This window comes from Andrographis paniculata, unplaced genomic scaffold (genome assembly GCF_009805555.1).
Source record: "Andrographis paniculata isolate CXL003 unplaced genomic scaffold, ASM980555v1 Contig62END, whole genome shotgun sequence".
Taxonomy (NCBI): Eukaryota; Viridiplantae; Streptophyta; class Magnoliopsida; order Lamiales; family Acanthaceae; genus Andrographis; species Andrographis paniculata.
In genome coordinates, this window is record NW_026137598.1 from 7,865,643 (window position 1) to 7,890,486 (window position 24,844).

The 24,844-nt window shown below is 36.5% G+C and overlaps 7 protein-coding genes across 13 annotated transcripts; 3 read left to right on the top strand and 4 right to left on the bottom strand.

The window, feature by feature from the left end:
- Positions 1–4: 4 nt before the first annotated feature.
- Positions 5–3,372, bottom strand: LOC127261166 (ATP synthase subunit beta, mitochondrial). Its single transcript, XM_051289395.1, has 8 exons — positions 2,710–3,372; positions 1,850–1,925; positions 1,677–1,765; positions 1,473–1,590; positions 1,285–1,388; positions 1,035–1,193; positions 420–956; positions 5–327 (listed from the first exon to the last, which is right to left on the bottom strand). Exons 1-8 carry the CDS (start codon positions 3,166–3,168, stop codon positions 214–216), a joined length of 1,656 nt encoding a protein of 551 aa, XP_051145352.1. The 5' UTR covers positions 3,169–3,372; the 3' UTR covers positions 5–213.
- A 2,491-nt stretch (positions 3,373–5,863) lies between these two features.
- Positions 5,864–8,114, top strand: LOC127260671 (probable histone chaperone ASF1A). Its single transcript, XM_051288519.1, has 3 exons — positions 5,864–6,309; positions 7,484–7,599; positions 7,675–8,114. Exons 1-3 carry the CDS (start codon positions 6,201–6,203, stop codon positions 8,026–8,028), a joined length of 579 nt encoding a protein of 192 aa, XP_051144476.1. The 5' UTR covers positions 5,864–6,200; the 3' UTR covers positions 8,029–8,114.
- A 150-nt stretch (positions 8,115–8,264) lies between these two features.
- On the bottom strand, positions 8,265–10,595 carry LOC127260667 (protein DETOXIFICATION 16-like). Of its 4 annotated transcripts, none has more exons than XM_051288513.1 (8): positions 10,183–10,595; positions 9,651–10,104; positions 9,395–9,521; positions 9,264–9,320; positions 8,955–9,193; positions 8,766–8,884; positions 8,605–8,691; positions 8,265–8,528 (listed from the first exon to the last, which is right to left on the bottom strand). In XM_051288513.1, exons 1-8 carry the CDS (start codon positions 10,483–10,485, stop codon positions 8,460–8,462), a joined length of 1,455 nt encoding a protein of 484 aa, XP_051144470.1. In that variant the 5' UTR covers positions 10,486–10,595; the 3' UTR covers positions 8,265–8,459. The 4 variants fall into 4 exon arrangements, with proteins under 4 accessions (XP_051144470.1, XP_051144468.1, XP_051144469.1 ...); XM_051288511.1 differs by having other exon boundaries at positions 9,395–9,481; positions 9,560–10,104; XM_051288512.1 differs by having other exon boundaries at positions 8,774–8,884; positions 9,395–10,104.
- A 22-nt stretch (positions 10,596–10,617) lies between these two features.
- LOC127260670 (sec-independent protein translocase protein TATC, chloroplastic) lies at positions 10,618–13,284 on the bottom strand. The gene is made up of 4 exons (XM_051288518.1): positions 12,979–13,284; positions 12,029–12,333; positions 11,128–11,418; positions 10,618–11,002 (listed from the first exon to the last, which is right to left on the bottom strand). The coding sequence occupies exons 1-4, from the start codon at positions 13,238–13,240 to the stop codon at positions 10,793–10,795; spliced, it is 1,068 nt and encodes a 355-aa protein (XP_051144475.1). The 5' UTR covers positions 13,241–13,284; the 3' UTR covers positions 10,618–10,792.
- LOC127260669 (origin of replication complex subunit 4) lies at positions 13,196–17,510 on the top strand. 4 transcript variants are annotated; one of them, XM_051288515.1, is made up of 17 exons: positions 13,196–13,310; positions 13,520–13,669; positions 13,989–14,079; positions 14,173–14,229; positions 14,330–14,377; positions 14,500–14,550; positions 14,636–14,679; positions 14,793–14,856; positions 14,955–15,041; positions 15,323–15,414; positions 15,499–15,580; positions 15,833–15,918; positions 16,012–16,121; positions 16,383–16,475; positions 16,549–16,613; positions 16,715–16,858; positions 17,037–17,508. In XM_051288515.1, the coding sequence occupies exons 2-17, from the start codon at positions 13,560–13,562 to the stop codon at positions 17,070–17,072; spliced, it is 1,260 nt and encodes a 419-aa protein (XP_051144472.1). In that variant the 5' UTR covers positions 13,196–13,310; positions 13,520–13,559; the 3' UTR covers positions 17,073–17,508. The 4 variants fall into 4 exon arrangements, 3 of the variants coding, with proteins under 3 accessions (XP_051144472.1, XP_051144473.1, XP_051144471.1); XR_007840781.1 differs by having other exon boundaries at positions 13,251–13,310; positions 13,470–13,669; positions 16,765–16,858; positions 17,037–17,510; XM_051288514.1 differs by having other exon boundaries at positions 13,260–13,310; positions 13,470–13,669.
- Positions 17,511–18,216: 706 nt separating this feature from the next.
- On the top strand, positions 18,217–20,500 carry LOC127260978 (palmitoyl-acyl carrier protein thioesterase, chloroplastic-like). The gene is made up of 6 exons (XM_051289075.1): positions 18,217–18,725; positions 18,817–18,953; positions 19,139–19,252; positions 19,467–19,638; positions 19,731–19,799; positions 19,921–20,500. Exons 1-6 carry the CDS (start codon positions 18,369–18,371, stop codon positions 20,155–20,157), a joined length of 1,086 nt encoding a protein of 361 aa, XP_051145032.1. The 5' UTR covers positions 18,217–18,368; the 3' UTR covers positions 20,158–20,500.
- Positions 20,501–20,996: 496 nt separating this feature from the next.
- LOC127260977 (fructose-bisphosphate aldolase 3, chloroplastic) lies at positions 20,997–23,621 on the bottom strand. The gene is made up of 6 exons (XM_051289074.1): positions 23,285–23,621; positions 22,552–22,821; positions 22,315–22,424; positions 22,130–22,220; positions 21,776–22,045; positions 20,997–21,633 (listed from the first exon to the last, which is right to left on the bottom strand). Exons 1-6 carry the CDS (start codon positions 23,444–23,446, stop codon positions 21,355–21,357), a joined length of 1,182 nt encoding a protein of 393 aa, XP_051145031.1. The 5' UTR covers positions 23,447–23,621; the 3' UTR covers positions 20,997–21,354.
- Between the last annotated feature and the right edge of the window lie 1,223 nt (positions 23,622–24,844).

Consider the following 24,844-nt stretch of genomic DNA (forward strand, 5'->3'; position numbering starts at 1 on the left):
GTAATATAATCTATGGATAAATTATATTGAACCAAGAAGTGTTCAAGCCCATTCCATAAGCAACACTCAACTGTTTTACGTACAAAAAACAGGAAAAAGCAAATTTGGAATTTCACTACCAGCAGAGAAAAAATCTCCAGATTTGCAATTCCCATGAGCTTAAATTATTTTAACAAAGTAAAAAAAAAAAAAGAAGGATCTTTCGAGTTCAATTTAGGCAGCAGATTCCTTAGCAATCTTCTCTGCTTTGGCTATCACCTCATCAATCCCCCCAACCATGTAAAATGACTGTTCCGGGAGATCGTCGTATTTTCCATCGAGGACTCCCTGCGACAGGCAGCCGAATATATATTAGGATGGGATCTTATCTTGAAGTCGAACAGAATCTGAAAATTGAATTGAAGAGTAGCAACATTTACCTGGAAGCTGTTGATGCTCTCCTTCAGCTCGACGTACTTCCCAGGGGCGCCGGTGAAGACTTCAGCGACATGGAAAGGCTGGCTTAAAAAGCGTTGAATTTTGCGCGCACGTGCGACTGTCAGTTTATCGTCTTCACTGAGCTCATCCATTCCTAGAATTGCAATGATATCTTGAAGATTCTTGTAGTTCTGAAGAACTTTCTGCACCCCACGGGCAGTGTTGTAGTGTTCCTCTCCCAGTATATGAGGGGAGAGCATGCGGGATGTTGAGTCGAGGGGATCAACAGCAGGATAAATACCGAGCTCAGAAATCTGGCGAGACAACACGGTGGTGGCATCCAAGTGGGCAAAGGTTGTTGCAGGAGCAGGATCCGTCAAGTCATCAGCCGGGACGTAAATAGCCTGGACGGATGTGATGGAACCTTTCCTAGTGGTAGTGATGCGTTCTTGGAGACCTCCGAGATCTGTAGCCAAAGTTGGTTGATAACCGACAGCAGAAGGGATACGTCCGAGCAGAGCAGACACTTCCGAGTTAGCCTGAAAAAAAGGTAAGATGAAATAAGTGATGGCTGATAAACAAAGTGCCCAAAACCTAATGAAGATTGCGATATGTACTTGTGTAAATCGGAAAATGTTGTCTATGAAGAGGAGGACATCTTGCCCTTCTGCATCACGGAAGTGTTCGGCCACTGTCAATCCGGTAAGCCCAACACGAGCACGAGCACCAGGGGGCTCATTCATTTGACCGTAAACTAGAGCACACTTGCTTTCAGCCTGACAAAAAAAGAAACGACTAATGAGATAGAAGTGACTCGAAGAGAGAGGGAGAGATAAAATTAGCAATCGAAATTTAACTGAGGCCAACCTGCTTATCGCCTAGCTTAATGACACCACTTTCAATCATTTCCCTGTACAAGTCATTACCTTCGCGGGTACGTTCTCCAACCCCAGCAAAGACTGAGAAACCACCTGAAAAGGCGCAATAATTTCCAGTTGGTAATGTATCGAGCACAAAAGATTTTAGAAATACATGTGTGAAATTTGATTACAAACCATGAGCTTTTGCAACGTTGTTAATTAGTTCCATGATAAGCACAGTTTTCCCCACTCCAGCACCACCAAAGAGCCCAATCTTTCCTCCTCTTTGGTACGGTGCAAGAAGATCGACAACCTAAAAATCGAGAAATGAAAAAGACATTCAGCCAGATAAAGTAAATAACAGCAGAAGAGAACAATTTGGACTGGTATGAAGGGTACCTTGATACCAGTGACTAGAATTTGTTGCTCTGTTGCTTGCTCAACAAAGGCTGGAGCTTCACGATGAATTGGTAAAAAGTGTTCCGTTTCTGCACCATAATCCTTTTGTTAGTAAAGCAGCAGCTATAACTCAATAACAAAAGTACATATTAACAATGAAAGCATTCACTTACTAATATCGCCTTTTTCATCAATAGGTTCTCCGATAACATTAATAATCCGTCCAAGAGTGGCCCTACCAACAGGCACCTAAAAATTGAAATAAAAGATGATTACTATGGGAAACATACACTACAACACCCTCGCTGCAACCACATTTTATATGATATCGACAAACACAGAAATTGGTTGAGGTAGTCACTGTCAAGGATTCTCATACTGCAAAGGAGAAAAGATTACCACACCCTTATGTCATTAAAACCTCAGAAAACAAGCCAGTCTAAATTTCAAGCTCCAAAAGATGCAAATTTCCACTGCTCAGTGCAGCAAGCTCAAATGAAAATGTTGATAAAATCATTATGTTAACTCAATTAAAACTGAACCAAAAGATTCTGTAACCCATTCGATCTACCATTTCGGCTCAAGAGCATTACATCCCACGACTATTTTCAACTCAAAAAACATCAAAAACCCAAAATAACAAATCAGAAGTAAACAGGCCATTTATTCGAAATTCAAAAAGGGAGTCTACTTAGCAGAAATACCAACCAAGTTGTAAGTTACAAAATCAAATACAGCACAGCTGAACCTCTAAGATTGTAATCATATACAGAACATGAACGAGCATAGAAACTCCATATATCAAACAACCAAATCAAATGCTCCTTTCCGTGTAAACAAATAACATGAACAATTCAAACGTATCAAGAATCTACAACACAACAAACTTAAACTGCTAAAATCCAATCCACCTCAAAACCTGGCGTAGATCAATTTTCGTAATCGAAAAACAATCCATAATGTAGAAATAGCATGATCAGATGGAAACAAGTCACAGACCATAAGTGAAAAGGATAAAATATCTCAAACTCACAGTAATAGGCGAGCCCGTGTTTAGAACTGGCTGACCCCTAACTAAGCCTTCAGTCCCATCCATAGCAATACACCTCACGACATTCTCCCCCAAGTGCTGAGCAACCTCCAAAACAAGCCTGATTTGATTATCCAATACCTCCAACGCCGTCAAGATCGGAGGCAAACCCTCGTTGAATCGCACATCGACGACGGCGCCAATAACTTGGCACACCTTCCCGATCGCGCCCTTGCCGGTAAATTCATCAGTAATTTTCCCACCGGCGCCCTTCGAGGGGCTTTTCGGCGGGGGCGAAGAAGCCGCCGCCGCGGATGTTGCGTAATGAGCGACGAAGCGGTGGATGAAATGCCCTGCGGGTGAAGCGCGATGGCTGGGCTTCGGAGCGACGGGAAATGGGGATCTAGGGCGACGCCCGGCGGATGACCGGAGCAATGAGGCTATGAGCCTCCTGGAAGCCATGGTGGATTAATTTGTGAAAGGGATCCTGGAGCTGGGTAGGGTTTGTGAGAGACGGCGACGGCGGGTAAGGAGAGTGGCAGTGGAGTGGAGTGGAGCGATCCTTCTTACCGGCGTATAGGCTTGCTTTCTTCGACCAAGAGGGTTCTGCGATGTCTGTACGGACACGCTGCACACACCTGGCACTTCCTCAACCGTTAGATTTTGAGATTGTTCGCAACCTCTTGAACAACTTGTGTGCTTGTTGGCCTATGTCGATTGTTGATACTGCTTTTATTATTACTATTATTCTTTATTTATTAAAAAAATACTGTTCACTTTTGAATTTAATTTTTAATAAAAAATTAAAATATTATATTTTCTCTGTTAGCAAAAGTCTTGTATTGTACACGTGATTTAAATAATTATTTTTTTGTTTGTATTAGTGTAAAAATAATGACATTTATAAAATAATAGCGAAAAAGTATGAATAGTTTTATTTATGAAAGTGAGATTATTGTTTTAGAATCGATAAAAAAAAAATTATTGTATTGCGACGGAAAAAGTAATATATTTTTATTTATTATTTTTAAACAAATCCAAAATTTTATTATTTTATATTATTGATACAATAGTCTATATTTTATATAGAAAAAGAAATTGAAAGAAACAAAACATACAAAATTTACAATGATGTGTTTGTAATTAGTTATTAAATAATTGTAAAAATATTTATTTTTTGTTAATTATTAAATATTTTGGGATAAATATATATGTATATTAAACTTTTGAATAATAACTAATTCTTTTGTGTAGTGTGAATATATATGTAATATTTTTAAATGGATATAATATTTCAATGTCATATTACAAATAAAAATTAAATATTTAAATGTGATTTTTTTTTTGGATATTTTTTCGAAATTCTTAATTTCAATATATTTTCTCGTTCAATCACTTCAAATGGTTTTTTTGCTTAGGTTAAATCACTTCAACGGTTTTTTTTTTTCTTCAAAATGATTTATTGATTTAACAATAATTTATACTAAGGGTGTGTTTGTTTGGGGTTTGTATTTTGAGTTTGAATTTGATTAGTAAAAATTTGAATTTGAATAATCTTATGATGTGATATAAATAGGTGTTGATGTAATGTTTTGAATATAAAATTAATTTTTAGTATAATATAAAAAATAAAAAATAGATATTTTGATTTGATATTTTTTTGAAAAAAACAATGGAATGAATAATATATTTAGGGTGTGTTTGTTTGAAGGATTTTGGTGGATTTTCACTATTCATCCAATTTTTTCCCCTCAAAAACATCAAATCAAACACCTATTTTTTATTTTTTATATTATACTAAAAATCAATTTTACATTCAAAACATCACATCAAACCCTATTTATATCACATCATACAACTATTCAAATTCAAAATTTTTACTATTCAAATTCCAACTCAAAATTCAATCCCCCAAACAAACACACCAATCCCCCAAAAAGAAACACAACCTAAGAATGTCTTGTATTTGGAGCGGTTTCAACCAAAATATTTAAATTACTATCCATTCCACATAAATTGTCTCACTGAGTTTAAAATATTATATAATTAATAAATAATTTAAAATATATTAGTAAAAATAGTTATAATTTAATAAAAATAATTATGAACTAAAATTAAAATGATTAAATAGTTTATTTAATATAAAAAAATTATAAATTAAAATCTATAACTATATTTAAAAAAAATGACAAATTATTTGAGACATATCAAAATATAAATAATGGACAAATTAAGTGGGACTGACAGAGTATTATTTTTTAAAAAATACTATCTTCGTTCATTTACAATTTATCAACTTTTATATTTTGGTTTGTCTCATAACAAAGTATTATTTTTTTTTTAAGTAATTGTACTTTCTACTAACATTAAAAATAATTTTACAATTTACAATATATTACACAAATATCATTACATTTATATCACACAGTATTAATAAGAATTTTTTTTTTTTTTTTACATTATTCATATCACACTTGAATATAATACTAATATTTATAAAACTACATGCAAAAAAACACTATATAGATAAGGGAGAAATGAAGTATTAGGGTGTGTGTTTTTTTTCTATATTTATTTACTTACATTTTCTCAATAAAATTAATATACTAGTCAAATTCATTATTTTTATATTTTTCACACAATTTACTATATTTTATCTAAGTTCTTTCAATAACTATTTTACAAAATAAGCTCACTCTAATTAAATAAAATTTTAAAATCAGATGAAAATATATATAGACGGCAGATTCTATTTAAAAAAATATTTTTATACTTTCATTTGATCTTTTATTAAAAAAAATTTAAATTTTTAATAAATAATAATAATAAAATATATTAATAAAAAAATATTTTTGTATAATATAAATAATTAAAATTTTAAAATTAAACTAATTATTTTATTCAATTAAAATATAAAAAATAATTATAAAATTTAAATATAATTAAAATGTATAAAAACAAAAAATTTATAACTAACGAAAACAATAAAATATAATAGTTGTCAAAATTTTCAAAATTATTTTATGAAAACAAACACAAACTCTTCGAATTTTTAAAAACAATAAAAAGTGATGATAAATATACTAGAATATAATAATCAAAATTATTATAATATTATTTATTAAGTAATAACACGAAGGGCTTTTTCGTCAATCAAAATATTTCAAAGCCGGTGGGACGAGTCTCCTCTCGTCCTGTTCTATTCTCTCCGGTGCGAACTGTAATCGCATTTGTCGACACACGGTTTCCAATCCTCTCCGATAAATTTGCAATTTTGATTCAATCTGCTTTCAATTCCCTTTTTGGGCGCTCTTCAATCATCGGCTCGAATTCTTTCCCGCCAAACATCGAGTCTCCGCTATAAATACTGATTCTGTGCTTTGCCCCCGAAATTTCCGCCGCCTTAAAAAAATTTCAATTTCTAGGGTTTTGCTTTGTGGCGGTTGTTTGAGCTCTTTTGCTCGTCAAGCAGCGTTCTTGAATACTCCGTCGCGATGAGTGCCGTCAATATCAAAGATGTGACCGTGCTGAGCAATCCGGCGCCGTTTCTCGATCCTTTCCAGTTTGAAATCTCGTACGAGTGTTTGGCTCCCCTCAAAGACGGTACAGGATTTGAAATATCTTACCAAATTGAATTTATTTAATGTTTTCTTAGCTCTGCTTATGGTTGGTTTGCTTTCCCGCTTTATGTCTGTTTTTTGATGGATCTGGAAATGTATTTTTACCTGTGGAATTGAGGCGATGGCTGTACATGAATGTGGATTATCTGTGAATGAGGCTGTTCCGTTCAAATCTAGTTAACCTACTTTATCTGTTCTGTTTTATATTGATTAATCATTGCAGCACTTTTCTTAGCAAAATTGTGTTTCATATAATGTTCTTGATTGGGAATAAAAGAATGTTAGATATGTAAATTAATACTGAGGCCACAATTCTGTACTTAGAAGGTTGGGGAAGGGTGTTTTTGCTTAGGATCTCATTCCTTCGTGTTGGAAGAGATTACTCTAACTTTCCGTTTAATGATTTCACCATGGATTACTGCAATGCAAAATCTGGGCTTACATGAGTTTACCAGCTCATTTCTAGCTTAATAATTTTGAATGAATTTGCTTTATTCGGTGTCGTTTGTAATTCAATGCGTCAGTAGAGTTCATAGCTTTCATCTAACATTTTGCCGTAATCTACAATTCTTACTAGCTCCTTTCCAACTTAACAATTTTGAATGAATTTGCTTTCTTCCTTGTCGTTTTGTAATTGAATGTATCGGTAGGGTTCATAGCTTTCATCCAACATTTTGTCGTAACCTACATTTTTATCGGCTCCTTTCCAACTTAACAATTTTGAATGAATTTGCTTTCTTCCTTGTCGTTTTGTAATTGAATGTATCGGTAGGGTTCATAGCTTTCATCCAACATTTTGTCGTAATCTACATTTTTACCGGTTCCTTTCCAACTTAACAATTTTGAATGAATTTGCTTTCTTCCTTGTTGTTTTGTAATTGAATGTATTGGTAGGGTTCATTGCTTTCATCAAACATTTTGTCGTAATCTACATTTTTACCGGTTCCTTTCCAACTTAACAATTTTGAATGAATTTGCTTTCTTCCTTGTCGTTTTGTAATTGAATGTATCGGTAGGGTTCATAGCTCTCATCTAACATTTGCCGCAATCTACATCTTTACCAGCTCTTTGAATGAATTTGCTTTCTTCCTTGTCGTTTTGTGATTTAATATATCGGTAGGGTTCATAGCTTTCATCTAACATTACATTTGTCCCAGATTTGGAATGGAAGCTAATCTATGTTGGATCGGCTGAGGATGAAACTTACGATCAAGTTCTAGAAAGTGTGCTAGTTGGGCCCATCAATGTTGGCAATTACCGATTTGTCTTTCAGGTATCGACTTTGCATTTAACACTCCTAAGTTCTGTGCCTATTAATCATGCATTTATGATTGCTCAAAATCTCCAGGCTGATCCACCGGACCCCTCAAAAATTCGCGAGGAAGACATCATAGGAGTCACAGTGCTTCTCCTCACTTGCTCTTATCAAGGACAAGAATTCGTTCGAGTAGGATACTACATCAACAACGACTATGAAGATGAAAAGCTGAGAGAAGAACCTCCTCAGAAAGTTCTTCTAGATAAGGTCCAAAGAAACATTTTGGCCGACAAGCCTAGAGTGACGAAGTTTCCTATTAACTTCCACCCTGAAAACAATGCTAACGAAGAACAGCCATGTCCCCCATCGGAGACTGTTAAGGAATCTGCCGAACAAGGAAATGATCCTACTAGCCCCAATCAGTCATCCATTGAGTGCTCCTAAAATCCAGGCATCAAGATCATGATTTTCTATTATGATACTTTGCTTGTGAGGTTATTGTCAGTTGTACCTGAATTTATAAGTTACTGGTGACCGGTGAAAAAGATGTCTACAAACTACAGTTTTGTCGAAATGCGTTTATCTCTAACAAAAAAGGTGTGATTTCTGTATTCAACGCGAAACACCGTAATCTGCAACTGATCGAATGAACCATTTGAGAGATGTGCTGGCTGTGTATAAGGATTGCAAGTCTCCTAATTTCTTTTATTTAGTAGCTTCTCTATCGTACATGTTGGTCTGTATTTTATCATGTATGAACATAGATGAGTAGCAATGTAAGAACATTATCTGATGTTGTCATTTCCATACAAATGTGCAGTTAACAATTTCTTCTGCTTTGTTTAGTCCAGGTTCTTGCAAAGAACTGATTCTCCTCATGCCCTGATGCCTCCATTCGACATACTCGCCTCGCTGGCTCGGACCCGATCTTTCGCCTTAGCAACCTATGCCATCACAGAATGGTTCAAGAAAAGCCCACAACAAAAGAAACAGACATCATTGTACATCAAAACTACTAACCTCATTGTCCCAAATCGTCGAAAAGTTTACAACAACCAGTGCCAGTGCTTGAACAGCAAGCCCACATATAATCCCCATCCAAAGCCCCTGCAACAGTTCTTAAAAGTCTCAAGACAACCTCATCTTCCCCAAACAATCCTAGTACAGACACAGCAACACACCATCCCACCAATGTGTAACAAAAACGCAAAGATCACGGCAGAAGGAATCGCGACAACGTAATATGCCCCAAGATTGATCGTGGCGCACAAATTCTGCCATCCACACCCTCTTGCAGCCCCTGCAATCCCCTCTGAGTTAGTCGAATACATCATGTATCGTCCAGACAATACGATCCTTAAACCTTTTACCCGATAGTACGCACTGAAAGCCATCCAAGAAGTCGGACAATGCCAGCAGAGGCATAATTCTTGCAACATATTCGATAACTTCTTCCTCGTCGCTGTACAGCTTCCCCCAAACACGTCGAACTAGGATTGTGGTAGTTCCAACGATCACGCCTTCTGAAGCGGCGATTGTCGCTGCTACACATATGGCTAAGCGAGCACGATTCGAGTTCCCGCCACCCAATTCGTTCGAGACCCTCGTGCTAGAATTTTGGTTATGTAAGAAAACATTCTCGTTGGAAACTTACATTTGCAATGCAGTATGATGCATACCTTACAGCGCCGCCGAGACCAACTGAGATCATGTAAACCATCCAGCATGTATTGAGGCTGTAGGGACGACAGAATCGAGCTTATCGAACACCAAACTATACAAAATTCGAAGAGTATGGAATACACGAAACCTGATCGATAAAACCGATGTCTCTAACTTCGGATTAGGAAGAAGCCCAGATAATATAACGACCATCTCAAACGACCAATACTCGAAACTGCGAATCCAAATGATCAAATATCGCTTGCAAGCCTTGACTAAGAACCAAAACAAAAAAACATCGATAAAACCATACCAGATCATTACAGCAGAAGGAACTGCAAGCCTCAGAAACGAAATAATATCCCGGAAGGCTTCCCGGGAGAAACCAGTGAAAGTTTTCTTACAGGTTTTGGATAACTTAACATACGACGCCAAGAAAAGAACGTTCATCCAATACGAGAAAGCGTTAGCCAATGCAGCCCCTTTGGTTCCAAGTTCGAGCCTGAACAAGAACAGCCAACACACAAAGACATGGAGTAGTGCCGCCACAGCAGAGGTTATCATCATCGGGACAACGATGTTTTGTGTCTGAAGGAATCGAACGAGGCATTGGAGGATGCCGTAGGCAAAAAGGCCAGGGATCATCCATCGGTTGAACTCGCCTGCACCGGCTGAAATCTCGTGATCTTGTCCTAAAGCAACAAGTATGAAGCCCGTGTAGTACCAGACGATCGCCAGGGCGACGCTTAGCGCTGTAAGAACCAAGATTGCTCTCTGCGTGTAGACGCCGAGCATGTCGTGCTGCTTGGCACCGTAGGCTTGCCCGCAGAGAGTTTCGAGTGCACTCCCCATCCCCAGCTGCATTTTTTTTTTTCAAAAAAAAAAAAACTTTTTAGTTTGATCCTTGTAATAAAGATGATGATGGTAATAACTAACCAGGACACTGAAGCCAGTGACGGAGGCGAAAGAAGTGGCGACGGAGGCGCTGGAGAGAGGGAGCTCGCCGAGGTGGCCGACAAACATGACGGAGATGACTTGCAGACAGTACTGCAGCATGTTTACTGCTACGAGAGGCAGGGCCAAGACAAGCTGCTGCTTTGCTTCCTCCATGAATCCATCACGACAAAAGAAGTTGTTAATGATGTCCTCATCGGTAGTCTGCAGTTGTCCGTGACAGCCATGGCTGCTGATGATGTTCTCCTGGATTTGGATCAGTGGATCTGATGCTGCTTCTCTCATGTCCTAATTTTATCCAAATTGAAAGTATTACAACAAGCATATCTGTGAAGTTGTTATAGGTTGGAAAACGATTTTATTAATTTTAGTCCCAATCATTTAAGCTGGCGAAAGCAAATTTGTCAATTTCAGCAATGTCTATAAAAAATTTCATTTTACTAGACAACAATATCTGGATGGAGCATTACAATTAATAATCAGGCAGCTGGATACAACAAGATGATGTAATAATACATGTGGAATTGGCCACTGAATAGAGTCATGGTCTGAAGCACACACAGCTAGTTACTGTACTAAAAGGTTTCATGGATTATTTGCCAAGAAGCTTGACCATCGAGGCACCACCTATGTAAAGACCCATAAGGGGGCCAGCTAGGAGCATCTGAGTCAGAGGATCGGTCGAGGGGGTTAGTACAGCGGCTGCTACTACAGAACCAACCACGACGTATCTCCAGATTGACAGCATTTGGTACGAGGAAACCAAGCCCAGTTGTCCGAGGAGCAGCTGCACAACAGGAACCTGAAAAAGGGAACACAAAAAATCCCGACACTATTTTAATGACGAAAAAAATGATCCTTCTTTAATCATAAATATCATCGACTAGTCCAGGACTGGGCTTTGAAAGGATGTAAATTGAATGTTACCTGGAAAGATAATCCGGTGCTAAACATGAGCACAAGTACAAACTCGAAGTATTGATCAATGGACCACAATGATTCGACAACCCCCTCCGCGTAATTAACAAAGAATGTCAAGGCAGCCGGGGTAAGAACATAGTAAGAGAAGATGATCCCTGCATAGAAAAGGACTGAGGAGCCAAGGACAATCGGCCCCAAAAACCTTCTCTCTGACAGTGTCAAACCAGGAACAACAAAAGCTATGATCTCATAGAGAATCACAGGGCTTGCTAACAACAGACCACAATATCCCGATACCTGCAGATATTGTATTACATTAAGTGTACAAAAAAACGTATCGTATAGAGGGGAACTTTTCTTGAAGGGGAATAAGCCAGATCATGATGAACAATGACAAAAAAGGTAAAATGCTTTTGCTGGACAATGATGGCTGTTACAAGAAACGATTACCTCATATAAACTTTTTATTCTAGAATGAACATTATTATATAACGTAGGAGGAATACAGAATACATTTTAGGCAATGTTTTTGCAATTCACAAACAAGTCTAGATCCCCTTTCCTAACAATAACAGTACTATGTTCACTTTCATCTTAACAACCTACCATAGTGACTTTACGGGGCATCACAATTCATGGAAGGTTCACTTGATGGATCACCATTTGACGTCTCCAGATATATGAGCAAAAACAATCACAAATTTTCATTATGAGTTAGATACTGGGTACCAAAGCAATATTATGATAGCAGCAGGACTAATTTTAGCGGACCAACATTGGTTTGACCAAAACTAAATTATTGGAAATTTCCAACTATGATATATTCAAACTAGGATAATATCATGGTAGATATATAGACTTTTGATGGCTAAAGTAAAAATGAACAAAACTTAGTGCTGGTGCAAACCTTGAGTGATGTAAAGAAAAATTCTCCTGGAGCTAATTGTAAAAACCGAACTCCTTGTGATCGGACTGGAGCTTCAAGAAACATTATGAGTTCCTTGGAAAATGCAAAACAACCAACCATAGCAGCTCCAACAGCCAAAACTGACAGAAAAATTCTCTCTCTCAACTCCTCTAAATGGTCATATATGCTCATTTCTTTGTCATCAGGGAGGAGCTCTTTATCAGGATACAGAAAATTGTAAATTGAATTCCCCTCATCTGACTCATCGCCTATAAAAGGATTCTCTGATGTATCATCTCTTTGATCTGTGAAGTCACAAGAAACATTTTTATCCAAGGTTCTTTCAACCCAACAGATAGATTCAAGGGCATAATTCAAACCATAGAAGTTCAAAAACAGAGGAAAACAGGTGAAATGTCTTAAACAGTAAAATACAAGTTTAACATAACTAAACCAAATATATATGGATGGAGATAGAACATTAATGCCTTTCAACCATAAAACAGTCGCCTTTCTTAACATTTCCAGTTTTATCAACTCCCAACCATCGGAAATTTCATGAAGCAAAGCACTTCAATTTTGTTCCGCCAACAATTTCCACTTAAACTAAGACAATTTTGTCTTTAGATACAGCAAAAAGCTATAATCAGGAATCAATTGATCTCCGCGTTCACAACAAAAAAAAAAAAAAAAAAAAAGACAGATGAATAGTTTAATTCATTGCCGCCGCTAATCCTAAAAATAGAAGCAAAGTTGAATTATTAACAAAAGCCCCAATTATTCATAACCATGATACAGCTTGCTTATATGCCATCCAATAGCAGCAACTAGATGCGAAACCTAATCACGAGAAATGAGAAACGCCCTCCAGGATCAAGTATCGCGCCATAACTAAAGCCATAGGTATCACTTGAACAAAATTAACTAACAAAGCAAAATTCCTCCCTTACCAAGTCTATCTCCCTTATCGGAGCTAACACCAATCAAGCTTCCACTTTTCATTTCTCCTTCCTTCTCAGCAACGTCTTCTACTGCTAGGCATACAACTCTGCCAAATTTTCTCAAACATCTCTTGCTTGAGAAGTCCGGCAACTTTCTTCGATTCAAGCTAAGCAGCGTTCTTGGTTGGGAATTCGATTTTAAACACTTGGAGCAAAGGCTTCCACCGCCGGTGAGCTGTGGATTATAGATGAGAGCTCCTGCGGTTCCCATTGCCGGATTTTGTCACTTCACCTCTGTGGGCGTAAAAATCTCATTGGCGTCTTCTTCTTGAAGATTGAAGGTACGACCGAGATACTGTTACTGGGCTGGGCCTGAAATAAAACGCCCAAATATGTTCTGGCCTGGTAACTAGTAATTTTATTGGGCCCAAGTACTTAATATTGTTCAGGGCCCAATAAAGGCCCAATTCTTATATTAGTAGATATATGCGTTACCGCAGATTCTTAATTTCCCGCTCTTTTTTCTCCGTCGGTGAACGGACTCGTTTAGTCGTTTTCGCATCGCCGGCGAAGAAGGTGGAGAAGGTGCAATGGTTCAGATGAAACCAGCCGAGCAAGCTGCGATCATCCTCAGAAGCAGGGTGTCCAATCCTTCTTTTGCATCCTCCTTTTTCTCTCAATCTCCCGACTCCAATTACAGGTTCATTTTCGTTTCTGATTTTTTTTTAGTACTTTGATTCAAATAGACTATGCAGAAATTTCATGTTGGTTGTAAGATTTCATGTTTAACTTATTTGAGTTGCATATCTTTGAGATTGGATTCCCGTTGGTTATTAATTTCATATTTCAGTTTTAACTGAAGTAGTAAAGAAAGGAACATCTCTTAGATGCTACAAAGTTGGATCTTTTATGTCACTTTATATGTCTGGTTTTTGTCATCCCTTTGATATAGAAACATCTTTCACGCGAGGTGTTGGCATTGAGAAATCTGGGTTTTTATATTCGCTTGTTTCTTCCAGTAAATTGAAGTACATAATATCAAGTTCGGTAGCTGAGGCAAACAACAATTCGGTTTTGTTGCTGGGTCCTCGAGGTTGTGGAAGCACTGCGGTGAGTGCTGTTTCTAAAATTGGAATTTGAGATTGTGTTGCTGTGGAGTGTAGATGCCTATCCTTAAATGGTCCATCATTTTGCTTTGTTAAGGTATTGAATCTCGTTCTTGAGGAAGTACTGAAAGAGTATCAGGACATGATTTCTGTGGTTTGTATTTCATATTTCATATTGAATAAAAAGCCTATTTGTTAATTGTAATGCTTGTTTTGTTGAAATTTATTGAAGCATAATTATTGTTCTATTTCAGGTTAAGCTCAATGGGCTTCTGCATAGTGACAACAATTGCGCATTGAAGGTTTAACTCACTTCCTTATCTTCTTACAGATACATAATGCATGTCTGTCTTTCCGTCTCATTGTCAGTGTTCAACTTGCGAGTTGTAACATGTATGCTTTTCCTACTCAAATAATTATGCAGGAGATAGCCAAGCAACTGTGTCTGGAGCATCAACTACAGTTTTCTAAAACGGTAACTATATTATACCAGTGCTAGCTCAAGGCTCCTGTGCTTAAAATGATCTCTAGTTTTAGCGTTTTTCTAATATTTTGAACAGGCTTCTTTTGATGAGAATTCCCAATTCTTGCTATCCATGTTGAGGTAAAGTTCATAACCTTTCTGTTGGTCTTCGCTCACAGAGAGAAAAGTTGTTTGTTCTTGATGTTTCTTGTTGTTTCAAAGAGTCTTAACATCTCTATACTATTTGTGACTAGGGAGTGCGGGTTGGCTCATAAAACTATTGTTTTTGTGCTAGATGAGTTTGACCTCTTTGCGCAGGTAACACCATTAAGTGAAGAAGAAAAGATACCAAGATAGGGTTATTCTCTTGTCCAATTACTAAAGCATTCACTTATGATGTTTGTTCATCCTTGCAGGGAAAACAGCGATTACTTTATAGTTTGCTCGATGCAATGCAATCTGTTACATCACAAGCTGTTGTCGTTGGAGTGAGTTGCCGACTGGTATGGTCTTCAATTTCTAAATTTGCTGCTTCTTCTGCACATTGGGGCATTACTACCTGCTTTACTTTCACAGCAAGTCACTTTATACACAAGAGCCTTCATTGTTAGCAAGTAGAAACAAGAACTCTTACATACAGCTTTAGTGGATATGAGGGCCTCTATTTTCTATTGTGCTTTCTAATGATTTAATTAAAGGCGTTCTATAACCAGATTGGCGATGCTATACTATTATACAGTCATCCATGCTTTTACACTGTTTAATTGAGTTGAATGATTTGTAGGATGCTGATCAACTGTTAGAGAAAAGAGTAAGATCTCGTTTTTCGCATAGGAAGCTCTTGTTCCTTCCTCTACCAAGGGAAGAATTGAATAGGTGAAATATTTTCTTCCTATTTATTTATTCCACTGCTTGTTCCTCAGAGAGATCCACTCACATTATAATACATTGATTGTGCAGACTTTTAGAGCATATTCTACTATTGCCGGAAGATTCAAGACTTCCTAATGAATATATAGCTGCTTTCAATGCAAAAATACATGTATCCTTTCTGTGAGATTATTATCAACAGCCACAGGCGCAAATTTTCATGGAATTGTTTCATATTGTGCAGGGAACATACAAAGAACATTTATTATATATTTATGCTTCTCTTTTTTCAGTAATATATTGGAGTCCTGTTATGTGAGCTCCATTCTTTCTTTTGGCTAAGTATGATCTTGATTGGAAAGAATCTATACATTCTTGGATCTTCTACATTCAATAGTCATCTCAGGTCCTTAACATTTTACAGAACACTCTAGCAGATGATAAATTTAGAGAAATCATGGATTTACTGTGTTATCCTGATTCGAGTCTTGACCATTTGCTGAGATTTTTGTAAGTGCAACTTCAATATACTCTTGAGCCGATACGGTTCATGCATGAAACTGTTACTTCCTTGTTGATAACACCATGGTTGTTTGCAACTAGGTTCTCTGCTTTTTGTCATATGGACTTGAATTCCGGCCTCCTATCATTGGAGAACTTCAAATCAGCACTTTCAATGATGCAGAGACAGCCAAAGCTAGAGGCTTTAAAAGGTAACTATGCGCTTTGCCTCTATTCTCGTCTTATATTTTCTAGTAATCGGATGCTTAATTTATTGAGATCAACTGTTTTCCTTTTTCCATATATACATATTGCCCTCTTTGCATAAGAATTATGGAGCTACATCTCACTCATTATTGGATATTGGCAAATAAATTTATTTGGCAGAAATGACATTTGGTTTTGCTATTAATTTTTGTATTCTCTTCTTGTTATAAGGATTCTCCAACATTATATCCAACTCATTTTTGCAGACAGATCCGTCTTAGAGCTTTATATATTAGTTTGCATGAAGAGGTTGGAAGTTAAAGAAGTGGAGATGTGCAACTTCAATACTATAATGAAAGGTGTGTGCAAAATCTTTATTGTTTTCGATGCCCTTCAAGGATGTCTGGTAACCTTAACCTTTATTCACTGCAGAGTACAAAAGCATACATGACACATTCCAAACATCAGACTATTATGCCCGCAACGTATGCTTAAGGGTTAGTATGGACAATACATAAAAACTCTTGATGTCCCCTCATAGCAATCAGTGCATCCAACTTCCCAGCACATTTTAAAGCTTATTGCTTACCTTTTCCAGGCTTTTGAGCATCTCCTTGAATGTGCACTAATCTCCTTCGATGACCACAGAGGGAATGGGCTATCTGCTGAGTTCCGCCCAGTGAAGCTTTTAATATCATGGCATGAACTACACCAAGGATTGAAATCCAATCCCTCCTGTCCGGTGCGTTATCTCAGGACATGTATATATATATATATATATATATATATAGTATCCATGCTAATCAACTGCAGTTTTCCCTGGCTTTCTGTGAATACTGTGTCTATGTTTTGGGGAATCACAATTCCATTAATTATAGTGTAACATTTTAACTTGAAACATGACTCCTTTATGCTTACAGGCAATCTTGAACAAACTAATGAATCGCGAAGGATGAATGGCAGGAAAGAAAGATCCAATGCAACAACTCAAACTCAGGGCAGCTAAATGTGTTAATCACCTAATCAATTCCGAGTTCTACTAAAAAAAATAATTATATTTGTTGAATATGTATGTATGTATGTACACTGTTTGAACTACTTGTGAGAGCATTAAGATGAAAATTCTGAATACAATGGTAATGAATGAATCTTGTGGCAATTTCTGGAAATAAGTTTTGAGCACCATGTTCATCTTCACTTGGTGCTTCCACTTTTTGACTGATTGTTTGTATAATAGGTAGAGGTGACAAGACATCATGTTGTGATCAAGACGCACATTTAGATTAATCAGACAAGACTTAGTGAGTGGTTAGTCAGTACATTCATGTGGGGACTCTGTATTGAATCCAATCTTATGTTATGTAATGTGATGTGCTGATCTGATCTGATCTGCCCTTGATCATTCATTATTCATTTCACATGCTTTGGAAATGCAACAAAATTCAGTTGTAGACAGTTCTTTTTTGAAATACTACATCCAACAACAAACCCATCATTAATCATACCAATCTTCTGCTTCTTCTTGTTATAATTCTTATTATTTTAATTAATTGTTTCTATTTATTATTATTATTTTATTTTTTAAAACATAGCCAACTCTTTGCAGCCATTAACTAAGCTTCAATAAATGACCGAACACCACCAAACTAAAATGCAATTTTCGTGTCACTGCTTTTTTTAAAAAATAAATAATAAATGAAATAAAAAAAGTCAGTAAATGTTTGTAACCACAGTACAAAAACAACAAATTGGCCTAACTGGCTGTTTGATTCTTAGGATTTTCAACTAAAGTGAGTAATTTTTCAGCACTATTTTCTCTGCCAACCTAATCTAATATTTTAATCTACCCAAAACCCATCTAAGTAATCTGGATATGCATCCACAGTTGAATTGACTGAAAGTCCCAAGAACAATTTTTTAGTCACATTTGAAATATATATATATATATATATATATTCGATGATGTGAATCTACAACAGAAATTCAATCTTTGGGGATAATTTTTTGAGGGGTGGGGGAAGGTTCTACAAATGAATTCTAACCCCCCTAAATCCACTGGATTTGAGGCTCATTAATTAATAAATTAACTAATACCCCACCTCATAAATCTCCCACATATACAAAGAGTAACAAAAAAAACCCCAATCTTTAGAGCTTGGGAGTCTGGAAAATTCAAAAAATCCCATTCTTTTTGCCTATAAAATCTCGATCAAACAAACAATTCAAACCTAAAGTAATATTATTCCCACGCCATGGCTGCATTCTCCTCCTCTCCGGCGTGGCTCTGCATCGGCGGCGGCGGCCGCAGATTATCGTTTCCGGCCAAACACGCCCTTAACTGCGTCCATGCCAGCGTCGCCGCCGGCCGGAGCTTTCCCAGCAAGATGGATCTCCTCACCGACCATCATCATCATCAAAACGGGCATGCTTCAAATTTGAAGCAAGAATCCCGACAGAATATCCCCAAGGAGAAGCAGCTAGTGGATCCACATCGGCAGGGCGTGATCGTCGACGGCGGAGTTGTCTACCGGCAGACCGTCGTGATCAGGTCGTACGAGGTCGGACCGGATAAGACCGCCACTATTCAGACATTGTTCAGTTTGTTGCAGGTCTGATCATCATGCCATACATATACATACATATATATATGTGATTAAAATATGTTTTTGTTAAAATTAAGGGTTTGATAATGGATGACAGGAAACAGCTCTGAACCATGTTTGGATGTCGGGACTGCTGAGTGACAATGGATTTGGGGCAACACATGGGATGGTGAGGAACAATCTCATCTGGGTTGTTTCAAGAATCCATCTTCAACTCCATCAATACCCAATCTGGTAAATATATATATATATATATATAAATTATCATTGTCAAAATTAATTCTTTTATGTAGTTCATGCATGCAAAACATACGCACACAAAACCACACATTTCCACCAATTCAATAAATTTAATTAAATCTTAATCTCCTTATTAGTTCTCAAAGTTAAATTTAAAAACTCGTGGAAATGAATGATAGGGGTGAAGTTGTGGAGATAGACACGTGGGTTGGAGCCTCCGGCAAGAACGGAATGAGAAGAGATTGGCTTCTCCGAAGCCCCTTCACCGGCACTGTATTCGCACGTGCATCAAGGTACTATTTAATTTAATTTGATTTCATTAAAGTTACATAAATTCAATTTCAAGAAGTGATTTTATTATTCAGTTTAGTCCCAAATATTTGTGTTCTTGAAGTTCATATTGGTTAGTTCCCATTAATCCTTTCTCTGAAGCTCTCTACTTAAAGTTTGTAATGATTACTTCTCTCTATCTCTATATATATGTGTGTGTATGTATAACATTAACAGCACGTGGGTAATGATGAACCAATCGAGTCGACGTCTCTCGAAAGTTCCAGAAGAAGTGAGAGCAGAAATCTCGCCATGGTTCACTGAGGAGCAAGCACTGGAAGAAGAAGAAAGCCCTGAAAGGATACCCAAATTGGATAGCAATGCGACCTATGAGCTCTCTAACTTGAAGGTCCTACTCCTACCTCTACAATCATTTTATTTTATTTTATTTTATTATTTAAAAATAGTTAAAATCATATTAATTAATTTGGTGCAATGCAGCCAAAGAGGAGTGATCTTGACATGAACAACCATGTAAACAACATCATATATGTCAAGTGGATGCTCGAGGTACACATTTACATAAACATAATTTTTTTTTTTTCCTAATTATTGTTTGTTTGTTTGTTTGTTATATATGCGTGAAATCAATATATTAATCTGATGAAATTGGTAACTAATTTAATTTCAGACAATCCCAGATGAATTACAGGAAGATCATTCGCTTTCCAGTATTGTATTGGAATACAGAAGAGAATGTGGGAGCACTGATCTAGTTCAGTCCCTCTGTGAGCCACAGGATGCTGCAGAGTCGTCGAATGGACGGCCAGGATTAGCCCATCAGCTTACCTACACTCATCTTCTTCAGAAGACGACAGGCGGCGGAGGAGAGATTCTCAGAGGGAAGACCACGTGGAACCCTAAATAAACATATACACAATTTTCATCATGTACATAATATATATATATATATATATTATTATTATTATATATTACAGATATTCCATTAAGATTTTTTATTGAATTATATTATTGTGGTCAAACAACTAAAGTGGTGACTTTAAATGATAGCGAAAACGACTCTGCTAATGGCGATACATACAAAATGTATATATGCAGAAACAGAAAGCATATGTACACATTATATATATATCACATATGTATATCTACATGCACAGTACTGTTATATTATTAATCAATATTATCAATGTACTGTATTTCATTAATTGGTCTTGATTATATCAAGACTATTGCTCCATTTAGACAACAACAACAACCAAAAGAAAAAAAAAAAAAATCTTTTGCAAATTTTGAAAATTTTTAACAATAGTTATGAGACAATTTATCATGTGATCGTTTTTGAAGAAATGCTGTGTAAAAAAAGGCTATGCGTATATGATATGTATGCATAGCATATATAAGAAAATTAAATTTAAAATAAAATGAGGTGTTAGGCAAAGCAATGAACCCAATATGACCAAATTTATTATCAACTACTTAATGAGGCAGGAAGACACTATTATTAATCTGTTGATTTGATTTTCCCAAGAATTAGGTGCCTTCACATGGACTAATAATGCAAGGGCCATTTTCATCACATTGGCTATATTCACATAACATTTTTTTTTTTTTTTTTTCTACAATTAAACAATTTCATATAACAAACCATCACATCTAAATCATAATTTACTCAATTTGATGTATGTGCCAAACACAAGTGCTAAAACTTGATGGACCTATTGGATGTAGGCAAAACATAAAAGAGATAAAAAAAAAAATTGCACATTGCAACTTGCAAGAACTAAAATAAGACAAAAAAGTTGTGTTGAAAATTAATAAATACCTAGAGAACCTGCAATGCTTAAAATGAAAAAAGGGACATAACCAACATAGACAAAACAGGCAAATTTGGTAAGGAAATTTCAGTCAAGACCAATTATTATGCCCTACAGAGTGGCTTACATAATTTAAGTAAACATAATTTCGACCAAGAAATAGTTTAAGTTCTTTAAACAAGGTTTAAGCAATTCAACCTGTTATGGACCAGCAACTTGGCATAAGAGATTAAAGGATCTTGAGTAGTACATCAAAATTCGGGTGTTGATTAGGTTGCCATTGGACTGACTTAGTATGTGTAGCCCTTGACGAACATTCCCTTCTTCGCTTCCTCACTTTCACCCTCAGCTGAGTATTTTCCGAGCTGGGCCAAGGAGTTGGCCTTTGCACGGATCAGAAGTGCTTTCTGTGCAGATTCTATGTTCTCGGGGCGTCCTTGCCATGTCTTGAGAACAGTGTTCTGCAGCGCTCGGGCGTAGGAGAAAGATACGTGCCATGGATTGGGAGATTGGTTCATTGCATTGAGGTTCAAAGTTGCCTCCACTTCAGATTGTCCTCCTGACAAGAACTAAGGGAAGAAAGCGACAGAATGAAAAGGTCAGTTTGATTGATCCGCAAGACTGTGAAATCACTATCTATGTACGTCAATAAATTGTTCTGAACCAGAGATGATTGATGTAATGGACAAGGGATTTATGATTTATTGTTACCATGATCCCTGGAACTGCAGGAGGCACTCTTCTTCTAAGCATGGTGAGAGTATGCTTGGCAATGGTCTCTGGGGAAGCTTTGTTTTTGTGGTCAGCACCCGGAGTTACCATGCTCGGCTTAAGAAGAATTCCCTCAAAGACAACATTGTTCTCCGCCAGGTAGTAGAATACCTCTGCCCACACTTTCTCAGCCACTTCAAGGGTCCTTTCAATAGGGTGGTCGCCATCTAAAAGAATCTCTGGTTCTACTATTGGCACAAGACCATTATCCTGTGGGAAAAACAGACACAAGACATGTTATAGTCTCATGCATTTCATGGTCAAACAATGTAGTCGTCATTACAATAGTGTTACCTGAGAAATAGCAGCATATCGTGCAAGGCCCCAAGCTGCCTCCTTGACAGCCAAAGCAGAAGGACCACAGGGAATGCTAACAACAGTTCTCCTAAAATAGTTATATAATAACAAATGGTGAAAAGCTTAGATAACCATTGACATCATTGAAATGCTAAAAATACACCTGGAAACAAATAGAATACCATTTTGCAAATCTAGCCCCCTGCTTATAGTATTCAGCAGATCGTGAAGCCAATCCATCTAAACCTTGGCACCAAGATTCATTGTTTGATCCTGGAAGAGGGACTAAACCCTGCCATATGAGATCAAAGAAATCAAAGTTTGAAATCATACCACATATCACAGCCCAGATTATGAGGAAAGTTCACAATATCAAAAGACATTTGATGTGTTTATATCATTCTGGGATAGGACCTCACCTTATCAACTTTGATACCAGGTATAATGTTCTCATCACGCAAGCAATCAACAAACTTCTTTCCATCTGTGGTTGACTGGTAAAGTGTCTCCTCAAAGAGAATAGCCCCAGAAATGTATTCACCCAGGCCAGGAGTGGTCAACAGAAGTTGTCTGTAAGCCTGTCTGTTGGATTCAGTGTTGTCGAGTCCAATCGAAGCCAACCTCTTCCCACACGTTGCATTTGATTCATCAATTGCAAGAATCCCTCGCCCTCGTGATGCAACGGATTTCTTAGAGCCACATAAACAAGTCAGATAATACCTCAGAGAAATATGTATAAACTATACAGACAGCGTAATCCAAATCATATTAAAACGGAAATGAAATTTCGAGATATCCACGTATAAAGTGACATACAATCTTCAAGTCAACATGAGCTCAAGATGCAGACACACACACACACAAAAAAAAAAAAAAAAAAAAAAGAAGAAAAATCCCTACATCCAAGCATGGAAAACAACAACAAGACAACTACAGTTAATTACAAGCATCGAAACTAAACAGATCACACACTCTAAAATCTGTCTTTTATTATCAATCGGCATCAACACGATTCAGAGTACACTTTCATACATCCATCTATCCACAGAAAACTCAAACTAGTTCGCAGCCAAACACAACTTAAATTTAACGCGTTCAACAATCCATTTAAACATAAAAATAATCGATTTAAAAAAAAAAAAAAAAGCATACCGCGGTATTAACGAGCTCATCGGTGTATGATCCGGCGCGGATAACAGAGACGCGTCTAGCGGGGAAACGCTGCGACGATCCAGGTCGCTGGTTGACGGACTGCTGCCCAGCGATCCATGATGAGGACGCGGCGCTCAATTTGACCATACTAGCGCACGCCATCTTTTCTGTATTGCGATCAAATGGAGCAGAAAGCGATTTTGGGTGCGCTGGGAAAGTTCTGTGCGGATTTATTTTCAGTAAGAAGAAAAAGGAGCTTTCTTCGAAATCGCCGTCGGAATCCGCCGCCTCGATGCAAATGACAACTACCGCGCGGATCTACCAAACACCAACTCTGTACTGTACTTGTGGGGGGCAGTAGATTGAAAAAATGACCCTTTTGCCCTTCTAGTTCCCGAGACAAATATTTATTCAAAGCATAATATGGGGCGTGTCGCTCTCAGATTTTTTTTTTTTTTTTCCAGCTACTTACAAATTTATTGACTAAACTAATAGGAGATTAATTGTTATTGAGGAAAATTTTATGCATTAATTATCCTTATCATTTTGAATTATTTTATTTTTGATATAGTATTATAAATAACATTTAATATTATATATTTTAAATAGTTTATAAATTCTATTTAATTATAAATTTATTTCTTTAATATTTTAGTTTGAAATATTTTATCTGTGTAAAGTACAATGAATTGTATTATTTAATATACAAAATAATATTTTAAATTAAGTTGTCATAGGTTGTCAAATAAGAGTAGCATTCAATAGCAATAATTAAAAAAATAAATAAATATTAGAATGAATTTATAACCGTGATATTATAGTTCAAACTCTCTTGTCAAGTTTAATTTGTGGACCTAGATTGTAGGATACGTTCATTGCGGCTTTTCAGACTATAAAAATATATATACATATTGTATTATGAAATCGTATAATTTAGTCTTTCAATTACATTCAAAATTGATGCCAGAATTAAAAAATGTGAAAGGAATAAGAGAGACCAAATCTAATTAAGATAATTAATGCAAACTATGGTTTGTTTTATTTTTATTTCTAGTTAAATCAATATTATTCATATGTTTCTTTTATATATAATAATAATATAATATTTCTTTTTAAACAAAATATCAATCTAAATGCTAAGTATTTAAAACAAAAGTCACATAGACGAATGCGCATGGCAATGGGTCGGGTGTGGGTCACCTGAACACACATGACTTGACCTGATATTCAAATCGGACCTGATTATACTCGAACTTGATCACATTCAAACCAGACTCGAACAATACCCGACAAGACTCGATAGATTCGATCTTTTTTTACAATTCTTAAAATTTAACTTAAAATTGAATCCGAACCCGATACGGACCCGACATATATTAAAATTTATATATTTTAATAAAAAATATTATAATAAAATCATAAATAAATTAAACTAAAAGTATATTTTTAATATAATTTATAATATTAAAACTAATTTTTTTCATATATATATATAATTAATATATTAGTAATATATTGATCGGTCCGAGTTCGAGTAAGATCCACATTTGGACCCGAGAC